This window comes from Mixophyes fleayi, chromosome 2, assembly GCF_038048845.1.
Source record: "Mixophyes fleayi isolate aMixFle1 chromosome 2, aMixFle1.hap1, whole genome shotgun sequence".
Classification (NCBI taxonomy): Eukaryota; Metazoa; Chordata; class Amphibia; order Anura; family Limnodynastidae; genus Mixophyes; species Mixophyes fleayi.
In genome coordinates, this window is record NC_134403.1 from 30,529,490 (window position 1) to 30,542,342 (window position 12,853).

Consider the following 12,853-nt stretch of genomic DNA (forward strand, 5'->3'; position numbering starts at 1 on the left):
CATTCATCATATTATTGCAAATACAGCAAATTCTTTTATTTGATCATTTTAGCTTGATTGCTCTGCAGCTCCCTGTAGAGAGCAGCTACTCACAGCTCTGTGTCCATTTTGTTAATAATACAATTTTGCACACACACGCAGGATGTGACAAACAAAATGGCCACTGAATGGATCTTTAGTGAGACCTAAAGTTAGAGATAGAAAGCTCACACATCATGTGACTTGACATTTCCTAATCCCATAAAAGTCAGTAGATATGGGTATTATTTATGAGGCAAAAATACTGCTTGCATTCAGTATTGTGACGCCATGAACCTGTTTGTAAGGTTTGTTTAATTGGATCACCTTTTGTTTATCATTGCAGGGGCAAACGCAGGATTTGTAGAGGGGGGTTTCCACACCATGCCGCCAGTGGGCGTGACCAGCATGCATGGGGGCTTGGCTATAAATTTAGACAGTGCTTGGCTGCTCTCCAACTCTTCCTATCCCCATAATATACATGGGCAATGCTGCCTGCACTACTGTTAGGTGCAGCAGCTCTCCCTTTTCAAGCAGAGCCGTGTGAAGCGGGGGCAGGGTCCAGCCACCTCAATTATACAGTGTCCCAGGCTTGAAGGGGGGTTTCCAGGCACTAGGAAACCCCCTCGGTTTGCCTATGCATTGTTCATCTACTGCTCATCTGCATGTCCCTGAAGTGCTTAGAGATAGAGCAATCTACCTAACTGCAGTGCCTCCAGTGCCGTCTCCTTTGCACTGTCTTGAGGCTTTAGATTTGCTATATCGAAAAGAGGAAAAAGAAACAATTCCATACCATTAATAAAGAGCATAAACTCATTTTCATCGACCTGTCACGGTAATCCTTTTGATATTGGGAGTAGGGGACATTTTCAGCCAGCCCGCTACAGCCTATAATGTTACCAAATGTGAGGTGGACATTATAAATAGACTGTAAATGAGGGTACATAATGCTTAAACATGTTCTATGTTTTTTTGTTTTGTTTTCACGATCCTTCAAATTTATTGAGGGGGTAAAATGAATATGCCGGGTGAGGGGGGTGTTGTTATAAGGGCTCACGGAGGATAGTTGTATAGATATTATATTTTGGTATATATTAGGAGGGGGTGTATTGTTAGTAGAGAGGACCATGTGACCACCAGGTGAGTTAGCATGTCTATCAATTGTCCAAATTCCATCCGAATAATGAATGTAGTTCCGCATTCCCTCCCCTTCTACACTCCTGTCTGCTCTCCACCAATCTGATATTCCCTCCTGTCCTGCTGTCTGCTCTCCACCCATCTGTAACCCCTGCTGTCTGCTCTCCACCCATCTGATATTCCCTCCTGTCCTGCTGTCTGCTCTCCACCCATCTGTAACCCCGCCTGTCCTGCTGTCTGCTCTCCACCCATCTGTAACCCCTCCTGTCCTGCTGTCTGCTCTCCACCCATCTGATATTCCCTCCTGTCCTGCTGTCTGCTCTCCACCCATCTGTAACCCCTCCTGTCCTGCTGTCTGCTCTCCACCCATCTGTAACCCCTCCTGTCCTGCTGTCTGCTCTCCACCCATCTGATATTCCCTCCTGTCCTGCTGTCTGCTCTCCACCCATCTGTAACCCCTCCTGTCCTGCTGTCTGCTCTCCACCCATCTGTAACCCCTGCTGTCTGCTCTCCACCCATCTGTAACCCCTGCTGTCTGCTCTCCACCCATCTGTAACCCCTCCTGTCCTGCTGTCTGCTCTTCACCCATCTGTAACCCCCCTGTCCTGCTGTCTGCTCTCCACCCATCTGTAACCCCTCCCGTCCTGCTGTCTGCTCTCCACCCATCTGTAACCCCCCTGTCCTGCTGTCTGCTCTCCACCCATCTGTAACCCCTCCTGTTCTGCTGTCTACTCTCCACCCATCTGATATACCCTCCTGTCCTGCTGTCTGCTCTCCACCCATCTGTAACCCCTCCCGTCCTGCTGTCTGCTCTCCACCCATCTGTAACCCCTGCTGTCTGCTATCCACTCATCTGATAACCCCTCCTGTCCTGCTGTCTGCTCTCCACTCATCTGATAACCCCTCCTGTTCTGCTGTCTTCTCTCCACCCATCTGTAACCCCTGCTGTCTGCTCTCCACCCATCTGTAACCCCTCCTGTCCTGCTGTCTTCTCTCCACCCATCTGATAACCCCTGCTGTCTGCTCTTCACCCATCTGTAACCCCTCCCGTCCTGCTGTCTGCTCTCCACCCATCTGTAACCCCTGCTGTCTGCTCTCCACTCATCTGCTAACCCCTCCTGTTCTGCTGTCTTCTCTCCACCCATCTGATAACCGCTCCTGTCCTGCTGTCTGCTCTTCACCCATCTGTAACCCCCCTGTCCTGCTATCTGTTCTTCACCCATCTGTAACCCCTCCCGTCCTGCTGTCTGCTCTCCACCCATCTGTAACCCCTGCTGTCTTCTCTCCACCCATCTGTAACCCCTGCTGTCTTCTCTCCACCCATCTGATAACCCCTCCTGTCCTGCTGTCTTCTCTCCACCCATCTGTAACCCCTCCCGTCCTGCTGTCTGTTCTTCACCAATCTGTAACCCCTGCTGTCTGCTCTCTACCCATCTGATATCCACTCCTGTCCTGCTGTCTTCTCTCCACCCATCTAATAACACCTCCTGTTCTGCTGTCTGCTCTCCACCCATCTGTAACCCCTCCTGTTCTGCTGTCTACTCTCCACCCATCTGATATACCCTCCTGTCCTGCTGTCTGCTCTCCACCCATCTGTAACCCCTCCTGTCCTGCTGTCTGCTCTCCACCCATCTGTAACCCCTGCTGTCTGCTCTCCACCCATCTGTAACCCCTGCTGTCTGCTCTCCACCCATCTGTAACCCCTCCTGTCCTGCTGTCTGCTCTTCACCCATCTGTAACCCCCCTGTCCTGCTGTCTGCTCTCCACCCATCTGTAACCCCTCCCATCCTGCTGTCTGCTCTCCACCCATCTGTAACCCCTGCTGTCTGCTATCCACTCATCTGATAACCCCTCCTGTCCTGCTGTCTGCTCTCCACTCATCTGATAACCCCTCCTGTTCTGCTGTCTTCTCTCCACCCATCTGATAACCCCTCCTGTCCTGCTGTCTGCTCTCCACTCATCTGATAACCCCTCCCGTCCTGCTGTCTGCTCTTCACCCATCTGATAACCCCTGCTGTCTGCTCTTCACCCATCTGTAACCCCTCCCGTCCTGCTGTCTGCTCTCCACCCATCTGTAACCCCTGCTGTCTGCTCTCCACTCATCTGCTAACCCCTCCTGTTCTGCTGTCTTCTCTCCACCCATCTGATAACCGCTCCTGTCCTGCTGTCTGCTCTTCACCCATCTGTAACCCCCCTGTCCTGCTATCTGTTCTTCACCCATCTGTAACCCCTCCCGTCCTGCTGTCTGCTCTCCACCCATCTGTAACCCCTGCTGTCTTCTCTCCACCCATCTGTAACCCCTGCTGTCTTCTCTCCACCCATCTGATAACCCCTCCTGTCCTGCTGTCTTCTCTCCACCCATCTGTAACCCCTCCCGTCCTGCTGTCTGTTCTTCACCAATCTGTAACCCCTGCTGTCTGCTCTCTACCCATCTGATATCCACTCCTGTCCTGCTGTCTTCTCTCCACCCATCTGTAACCCCTCCTGTTCTGCTGTCTACTCTCCACCCATCTGATATACCCTCCTGTCCTGCTGTCTGCTCTCCACCCATCTGTAACCCCTCCTGTTCTGCTGTCTACTCTCCACCCATCTGATATACCCTCCTGTCCTGCTGTCTGCTCTCCACCCATCTGTAACCCCTCCCGTCCTGCTGTCTGCTCTCCACCCATCTGTAACCCCTGCTGTCTGCTATCCACTCATCTGATAACCCCTCCTGTCCTGCTGTCTGCTCTCCACTCATCTGATAACCCCTCCTTTTCTGCTGTCTTCTCTCCACCCATCTAATAACACCTCCTGTTCTGCTGTCTGCTCTCCACCCATCTGTAACCCCTCCTGTCCTGCTGTCTTCTCTCCACCCATCTGATAACCCCTGCTGTCTGCTCTTCACCCATCTGTAACCCCTCCCGTCCTGCTGTCTGCTCTCCACCCATCTGTAACCCCTGCTGTCTGCTCTCCACTCATCTGCTAACCCCTCCTGTTCTGCTGTCTTCTCTCCACCCATCTGATAACCGCTCCTGTCCTGCTGTCTGCTCTTCACCCATCTGTAACCCCCCTGTCCTGCTATCTGTTCTTCACCCATCTGTAACCCCTCCCGTCCTGCTGTCTGCTCTCCACCCATCTGTAACCCCTGCTGTCTTCTCTCCACCCATCTGTAACCCCTGCTGTCTTCTCTCCACCCATCTGATAACCCCTCCTGTCCTGCTGTCTTCTCTCCACCCATCTGTAACCCCTCCCGTCCTGCTGTCTGTTCTTCACCAATCTGTAACCCCTGCTGTCTGCTCTCTACCCATCTGATATCCACTCCTGTCCTGCTGTCTTCTCTCCACCCATCTAATAACACCTCCTGTTCTGCTGTCTGCTCTCCACCCATCTGTAACCCCTCCTGTCGTGCTGTCTACTCTCCACCCATCTGATATACCCTCCTGTCCTGCTGTCTGCTCTCCACCCATCTGTAACCCCTCCCGTCCTGCTGTCTGCTCTCCACCCATCTGTAACCCCTGCTGTCTGCTATCCACTCATCTGATAACCCCTCCTGTCCTGCTGTCTGCTCTCCACTCATCTGATAACCCCTCCTGTTCTGCTGTCTTCTCTCCACCCATCTAATAACACCTCCTGTTCTGCTGTCTGCTCTCCACCCATCTGTAACCCCTCCTGTCCTGCTGTCTTCTCTCCACCCATCTGATAACCCCTGCTGTCTGCTCTTCACCCATCTGTAACCCCTCCCGTCCTGCTGTCTGCTCTCCACCCATCTGTAACCCCTGCTGTCTGCTCTCCACTCATCTGCTAACCCCTCCTGTTCTGCTGTCTTCTCTCCACCCATCTGATAACCGCTCCTGTCCTGCTGTCTGCTCTTCACCCATCTGTAACCCCCCTGTCCTGCTATCTGTTCTTCACCCATCTGTAACCCCTCCCGTCCTGCTGTCTGCTCTCCACCCATCTGTAACCCCTGCTGTCTTCTCTCCACCCATCTGTAACCCCTGCTGTCTTCTCTCCACCCATCTGATAACCCCTCCTGTCCTGCTGTCTTCTCTCCACCCATCTAATAACCCCTCCCGTCCTGCTGTCTGTTCTTCACCAATCTGTAACCCCTGCTGTCTGCTCTCTACCCATCTGATATCCACTCCTGTCCTGCTGTCTTCTCTCCACCCATCTAATAACACCTCCTGTTCTGCTGTCTGCTCTCCACCCATCTGTAACCCCTCCTGTTCTGCTGTCTACTCTCCACCCATCTGATATACCCTCCTGTCCTGCTGTCTTCTCTCCACCCATCTGTAACCCCTCCCGTCCTGCTGTCTGCTCTCCACCCATCTGTAACCCCTGCTGTCTGCTATCCACTCATCTGATAACCCCTCCTGTCCTGCTGTCTGCTCTCCACTCATCTGATAACCCCTCCTGTTCTGCTGTCTTCTCTCCACCCATCTGATAACCCCTGCTGTCTGCTCTTCACCCATCTGTAACCCCTCCCGTCCTGCTGTCTGCTCTCCACCCATCTGTAACCCCTGCTGTCTGCTCTCCACTCATCTGCTAACCCCTCCTGTTCTGCTGTCTTCTCTCCACCCATCTGATAACCGCTCCTGTCCTGCTGTCTTCTCTCCACCCATCTGATAACCCCTGCTATCTGTTCTTCACCCATCTGTAACCCCTCCCGTCCTGCTGTCTGCTCTCCACCCATCTGTAACCCCTGCTGTCTTCTCTCCACCCATCTGTAACCCCTGCTGTCTTCTCTCCACCCATCTGATAACCCCTCCTGTCCTGCTGTCTTCTCTCCACCCATCTGTAACCCCTCCCGTCCTGCTGTCTGTTCTTCACCAATCTGTAACCCCTGCTGTCTGCTCTCTACCCATCTGATATCCACTCCTGTCCTGCTGTCTTCACTCCACCCATCTAATAACACCTCCTCTTCTGCTGTCTGCTCTCCACCCATCTGTAACCCCTCCTGTCCTGCTGTCTGCTCTCCACCCATCTGATAACCCCTCCAGTCCTGCTGTCTTCTCTCCACCCATCTGATAACCCCTCCAGTGCTGCTGTCTGCTCTCCACCCATCTGTAACCCCTCCTGTCCTGCTGTCTTCTCTTCACCCATCTGATAACCCCTCCTGTCCTGCTGTCTTCTCTCCACCCATCTGATAACAACTGCTGTCTTCTCTCCACCCATCTGTAACCCCTCCTGTCTTGCTGTCTTCTCTCCACCCATCTGTAACCCCTCCTGTCCTGCTGTCTGTTCTCCACCCATCTGTTAACCCCTTTTGTCCTGCTATTCACCTATGTGTTTTTTGTGATTCCTACAATCAGATATTTAACACGATACATATGATTATCCCGATTAATGTCTTATTATAGCTCATGTTGGCAAATTTTTGTCATCGGTCAACCCTACCCTCTCTGTGATGCCGCCTAATTTTAAGCTATGGAAAGAAATGCAGTCCTGCATAGGAGCTCTGACTGCACAGTCTGTATGAATATGTGTCCTGTATTACATACAAAGGTCCCTGTCGTGGCAGAATGACCATGTAGAGGGAGCACATTCCTGACCTGTTTCGTAAACAGGATGTGTGGTTTAGTCAAAATCTTTCCACCACCAGCTTGAACCTAATTTTAAATCATCAGTTGATGTATGTGTCAGAATTTAATGCAGAGTGAAGGATTCTAGAAGGTCATCGTCATTCATAATTACACTGAGGTTACGGTAATTTCTTAAACCTTTATTGGAAACAAATATTCAGAGGTGACCCCTTCATCATAATAGTAGGTATAGTATAGAAGAGAAATTCAATTATATGTTCCATCACAATGTAGCTCAAGCAATTGTCTGCTCCTCTTCTGTGCTGTTGTTTTAAAAAAAGAATCTTTACCTGCTACCTGACCTTCTAAATGCTCATTGATGCAATTTATATTTTTAACAGCTATGTGATTTAACGAACAAGCAGAAAATATCTTTTTATGTTTGATTTAACTAGCTTCTAGCTTCCTACGTGGAGCCTAGGCTGAATGAAAATATAAATAGCACTTCCGTGGCTCATTAATTGGAGTCAAGCTTGGTAATAGCCTAGAATTGGACTTTTGTGTTCTCCCGGTCGTTGTGACACGCGGCAGTGCTAACTACATAACAATTTCTAGCTCCTTTGTGTGCAGTGGACATCTTCGCAGTGTACCTAAGGAGAAATAGGCAATAAATGAAGGTAAGTTGCTATGACTACACAACTTTTCCCGGGCAGCAAAACCTTTAGGTATTTTGCCTGTAAAATCCACCGTTTTCTCACTCGCAGCTCAGTTAATTTTCCCTGTTTCATATTGTTATAATGTCTAAATTCAATGTATGGTGTTTAGTAGAGGAAGGACGTATATAATTTGGAGATTATCTGTGTGGGTGGCTCCTTAAATGTACAGTTTCTATGAGTATATAATGTTTGCATTCATAGCTGTACTTTAAATTTCATAACGTGTTGACTTTGAATGTAGTTGGGAGGATAAATGTATTTGTAAAGCTTGGTACACACTACAGAATTTTCCACCAACTTCTTATGCTGATCGATTTTACATGCGATCGATGACCCGATCGCTCGGTCCATGGACTGCATACACACAAGCCTTGTTTAGGACGATAAAGGGAAGAGCGGACGTCCCTTTAGCGACTTTTTACAGCCATGTTGTCGTGAGCAATGACTGTAATTTCGTACTCACTGTTGTGGATCGGTCGGAAACTTATACACACTACACAATGGAAACGAGATTGGAATGAATATATTTAACGGTACGATCAACCAAATGAGGCGACAATAGTCCACTTGGGCAGACTTTCGACCATCGTGGCACAACACTCACTGACCCGACTTTTGAACGAGCGGTCGTATGTCGGCTGATTGAGCCGATAATTGGACAAAAACCGTGTAGTGTGTACCCAGCTTAACTTGGGCAAAGGCCAGCATAAACCCGGTGAGAGCTGAAATGGTCAACTCCGCTAAGTCCTTGGGGTAATTGTATTAAACTGCAGATTTTGCAAGTTGGCTTTAAAGACTTTGCCGTTTTAGATTTTCCTATGCACAACAGCCGAATATCGGTGACTTGGAAAATCTGCAGTTTAATACATTTACATGTATCAAGCTGAGAGTTTTCCGGCGGGTTTAAAAAGTGGAGATGTTGTCTATAGCAACCAATCAGATTCTAGCTGTCATTTTGTAGAATGTACTAAATAAATGACAGCTAGAATCTGATTGGTTTTTCAATCCCCCCGTAAAACTCTCAGCTTGATACATTTACCCCCCTGGTTTTAACCAGGGATTAAATGGAGTTGCCTAGTTGGGAGATATTTTGAGACTGGCAAAACATTTGTCAGGACAGAGCCATGAATTAAAAGTTTGCACAATAATATAGAGAGCTGGGAAACCAATGCGTTGAGGGAACCTGGTCTTAGAGGTGGAGAGAAATAGAGATGCTAGGGAGACCAGAATTCAGGAGAAAACTCTGAAAGTGGTTTACAAAGTGCAATAGCAGCTTTACACCCATTGTCCTTTTCGATTTAGTGACCCCAAGGTATCGCTTCTGAGACGTGGCACCTCCTAAGGAACGGGGGCTTTGGGACCTTAAAATAATAATTCCATACATCAGCTCCAATAAAACTGTTTAGAACACATTTTTAACGCTCTTATTTCCTGAGTACCTTGGAATAACAATGGGAAGATTGAAGATTCTTACTAAAACTTGGAGGCGTATGATGAAACGTTAATGAATGCTTTTTTTTCCTTCTTATCTCCTGTTCAGCTTTCAATATGACAGCTGTCACACATTGTCATAGCCACTGATAGGCGGGTTCATATCAGGAACGTGAAGCGACAGCTGGAATGTCCTAAACATCTCACTGACAACAGCTTAGTGTTTATGTCCTTTTTTACTATCCCCTATCGGTGAAGTGATATTGAAACAGTTTTTATTTTATGTTTTGCTGATATCACATCACATAAAATTGTAATGAAAGCCACAAGTAAATAAGTGATGACACTAATATTAGCATTGGCGGATGCCGAGTGCTTTGACCCCTTGCTGTTTATTTATTTATTTATTGTTTGATTGTCCTTTGTGTATGGTAGTGCAGTGGCTCTCTTTGGAGCGATAGCTTTCACAATTTGCAATACGTTCATGGATTTCAGACAGACATGTTCTGCACGGAACCAGAAATACTCCAGAAAAAAACAGAATCTTAATGTATCAACATTTCAAAGTGTTTTTTTGCTGGAGACTAATTTTGTTTGAGATACGATGAGATATGTCTATGTTTTGGGTGCAGGGGAGTGATGGGAATTTGCGTTTCTGTTTTATTGGTTTAGAACGGATAGTAGGTGGGTGGTTCACACTGGTTCCGCTTCTACAGCCCTGTGTTGGGCAAATGGCAAATATATTTAGATACACCGATGTTACCCCCTTGATTTGAAAGGAAGGAAACCATATATTATTAATTATTGGAATTCAAAATTTTATTGAATCTATTCAAAATTACTTTGAAAGCTTCAACTTCAAAACTTCAGGTTTTGGAGAAATGATGTTGCTTCATTTTGATACGACAATATTGGGGCATTTTGATGTCAGAGCAATTTGGATACAGTCCTCAGCGTCCAATCGATTTCTCTGCTTTGTTTTTATGTTCGTAGAGTTGAAAATCCTTGTTCGCAAAGGTAGGTTGTTGCAAAAGGCAGCAACTTTTTGACTGCCTCCTCATGTGCAATTTTGAATGCCTTTGCAGCTGTTGTCATCCAAAAATATGACAGATCTGCTTTGTTTTCAAATGCAATACGTGCTTCATTATTGCGTCGAAGCTCAAGAAGTGCCTCTGCCAACCCTTGAGGCTCTTCTGGTACAACAACAATTTCACATTTAAAGGGTTCTACAATCCAACTGACAGCATTTGGGGTAACTTACCCCTGTTCCCTGACCACTGATCTATAGCCTGTACGTGAATAATATTTACTCTTACCCTTTACCACTTACACTAAGCACAATATACAGATATTACAGACATTTAACTCTACAATACCACTTCACTCCCAGCAATGATCTTTAACTCCTGAACTTATATCTTTATCAAAGATAATAAGTAAATTAAAGTAGATTGATGACAATTCTTTTGAAAACTTGAAAAGGTTTTTTTTTTTTGCTAGGAGATACTTTTAAGAATTTGCTGTACCTATTGTCTGCATGTTCCGTCCATCTACTTCTGTTTAGAATGGTAAAGTGCTACGGAATATGTTGGCGCTATATAAATAAATGTTGATGATGATGTTGATGATGATAAAGGTGCTTCTAGTGCCTAAACCCTCTTATATACAATTAGAAGGCAAAAAACAAAGTGCCAGAATTAAAGAATTTTCTTTGTCTGTTTTCAGGAACAAGTGGGTGTCCAGTGATGCTTATGACAAACTTATTTGGCTTGGGGTTACCCAGCCATTGGCTGCTGTACCAGTACCACGTGGATTTCAATCCTGCCATCGCTTCGATGCGACTGAAGGCTGCTTTGCTCTACAGTCACGGAGAGATTCTGGGCGGCGCCCGGGCGTTCGATGGAGCTATACTTTTCTTGTCGCAGAAACTGAAAGATAAGGTAATAGACTTTGCCATACTTAACCAACAATAACATTTTTTATAAATATTTCTCAAACCAAACAGATACATAATATGCTATTAAGAATTATTTTACTCTTTTGGACAGAGTTTTTCAACCGGGGTAACTCAAACAGAATCAAGGGGTACTTCCAGCTGTTACATGTAACAGTGTACTAAACAAATGGGGTAGTGTAAACATTTGGAGACATAATAGATTTTTGGTAATCATCTAAACACATGTAAAGGGTATTTGAAGTTGATTTTACACTCTATGGGGGGTATGTGTGTAAACTGGCATAAACGATATAGGGTACTTGCTTAATATCTACCATCATAAAGGTGTACGTAATGCAAAATGATTGAGAAACCATGATTTTAAAGAATAAACTGCAGCATTAACCAGTCTTGCGCTGAAACACCTCCATGTACCCCAGGCATGTCAAACTCAAAACCCCAACTCGGCCAAATAATCAAAGTCTAAGATTATGTGGGTCACAAGAAAAGTAAAAAGTCTCAGATGCAATTTTGTAAGGTTTATTATTAAAAAAACAATAATAAAGTTTAATGTTTTCTTCCCCGATGCTTGACACTGCCCTTCATAGTGCTTCTTCTCCCCTTTATGTCTCCCCTCTTTAATACTGTGCCCTTCATAGTGCTTCTTCTCCCCTTTATGTCTCCCCTATTTCATACTGTTCCCTTCATGCTGCTTCTTCTCCCCTTTATGTCTCCCCTCTTTCATCCTGTGCCCTTCATGCTGCTTCTTCTCCCATTTATGTCTCCCCTCTTTCATACTGCGCCCTTCATGCTGCTTCTTCTCCCCTTTATGTCTCCCCTCTTTCATACTGTGCCCTTCATGCTGCTTCTTCTTCCCTTTATGTCTCCCCCCTTTCATCCTGTGCCCTTCATGCTCTTTCTTCTTCCCTTTATGTGTCCCCTCTTTCATACTGCGCCCTTCATGCTGCTTCTTCTCCCTTTTATGTCTCCGCTCTTTCATCCTGTGCCCTTCATGCTGCCTTCTTCTTCCTTTTATGTCTCCGCTCTTTCATACTGTTCCCTCCATGCGGCTTCTTCTCCCCTTTATGTCTCCCCTCTTTCATACTGTGCCCTTCATGCTGCTTCTTCTCCCCTTTATGTCTCCCCTCTTTCATACTGTACCCTTCATGCTGCTTCTTCTCCCCTTTATGTCTCCTCTCTTTCATACTGCGCCCCTTCATGCTGCTTCTTCTCTCCTTTATGTCTCCCCTCTTTCATACTGTTCCCTTCATGCTGCTTCTTCTCCCCTTTATGTCTCCTCTCTTTCATACTGCGCCCCTTCATGCTGCTTCTTCTCCCCTTTATGTCTCCCCTCTTTCATACTGTTCCCTTCATGCTGCTTCTTCTCCCCTTTATGTCTCCTCTCTTTCATCCTGTGCCCTTCATACTGCTTCTTCTCCCCTTTATGTCTCCCCTCTTTAATACTGTTCCCTTCATGCTGCTTCTTCTCCCCTTTATGTCTCCCCTCTTTAATACTGTTCCCTTCATGCTGCTTCTTCTCCCCTTTATGTCTCCCCTCTTTCATACTGCACCCTTCATGCTGCTTCTTCTCCCCTTTATGTCTCCCCTCTTTCATACTGCACCCTTCATGCTGCTTCTTCTCCCCTTTATGTCTCCCCTCTTTCATACTGTGCCCTTCATGCTGCTTCTTCTCCCCTTTATGTCTCCCCTCTTTCATACTGTTCCCTCCATGCTGCTTCTTCTCCTCTTTATGTCTCCTCTCTTTCATCCTGTGCCCTTCATGCTGCTTCTTCTCCCCTTTATGTCTCCCCTCTTTAATACTGTTCCCTTCATGCTGCTTCTTCTCCCCTTTATGTCTCCCCTCTTTAATACTGTTCCCTTCATGCTGCTTCTTCTCCCCTTTATGTCTCCCCTCTTTCATACTGCACCCTTCATGCTGCTTCTTCTCCCCTTTATGTCTCCCCTCTTTCATACTGCACCCTTCATGCTGCTTCTTCTCCCCTTTATGTCTCCCCTCTTTCATACTGTGCCCTTCATGCTGCTTCTTCTTCCCTTTATGTCTCCCCCCTTTCATCCTGTGCCCTTCATGCTCTTTCTTCTTCCCTTTATGTGTC

The 12,853-nt window shown here is 46.8% G+C and overlaps 1 protein-coding gene across 2 annotated transcripts in view; it reads left to right on the forward strand.

Moving 5' to 3' along the window:
• PIWIL4 (piwi like RNA-mediated gene silencing 4) overlaps nt 1–12,853 on the forward strand; it is a 178,993-nt gene that overhangs the window by 40,594 nt on the left and 125,546 nt on the right. For both annotated transcript variants that reach the window (XM_075198745.1, XM_075198747.1), the window contains one exon: nt 10,529–10,743. In XM_075198745.1, coding sequence (XP_075054846.1) covers nt 10,529–10,743 — 215 coding nt within the window. The remainder of the gene's footprint in view (nt 1–10,528; nt 10,744–12,853) is intronic.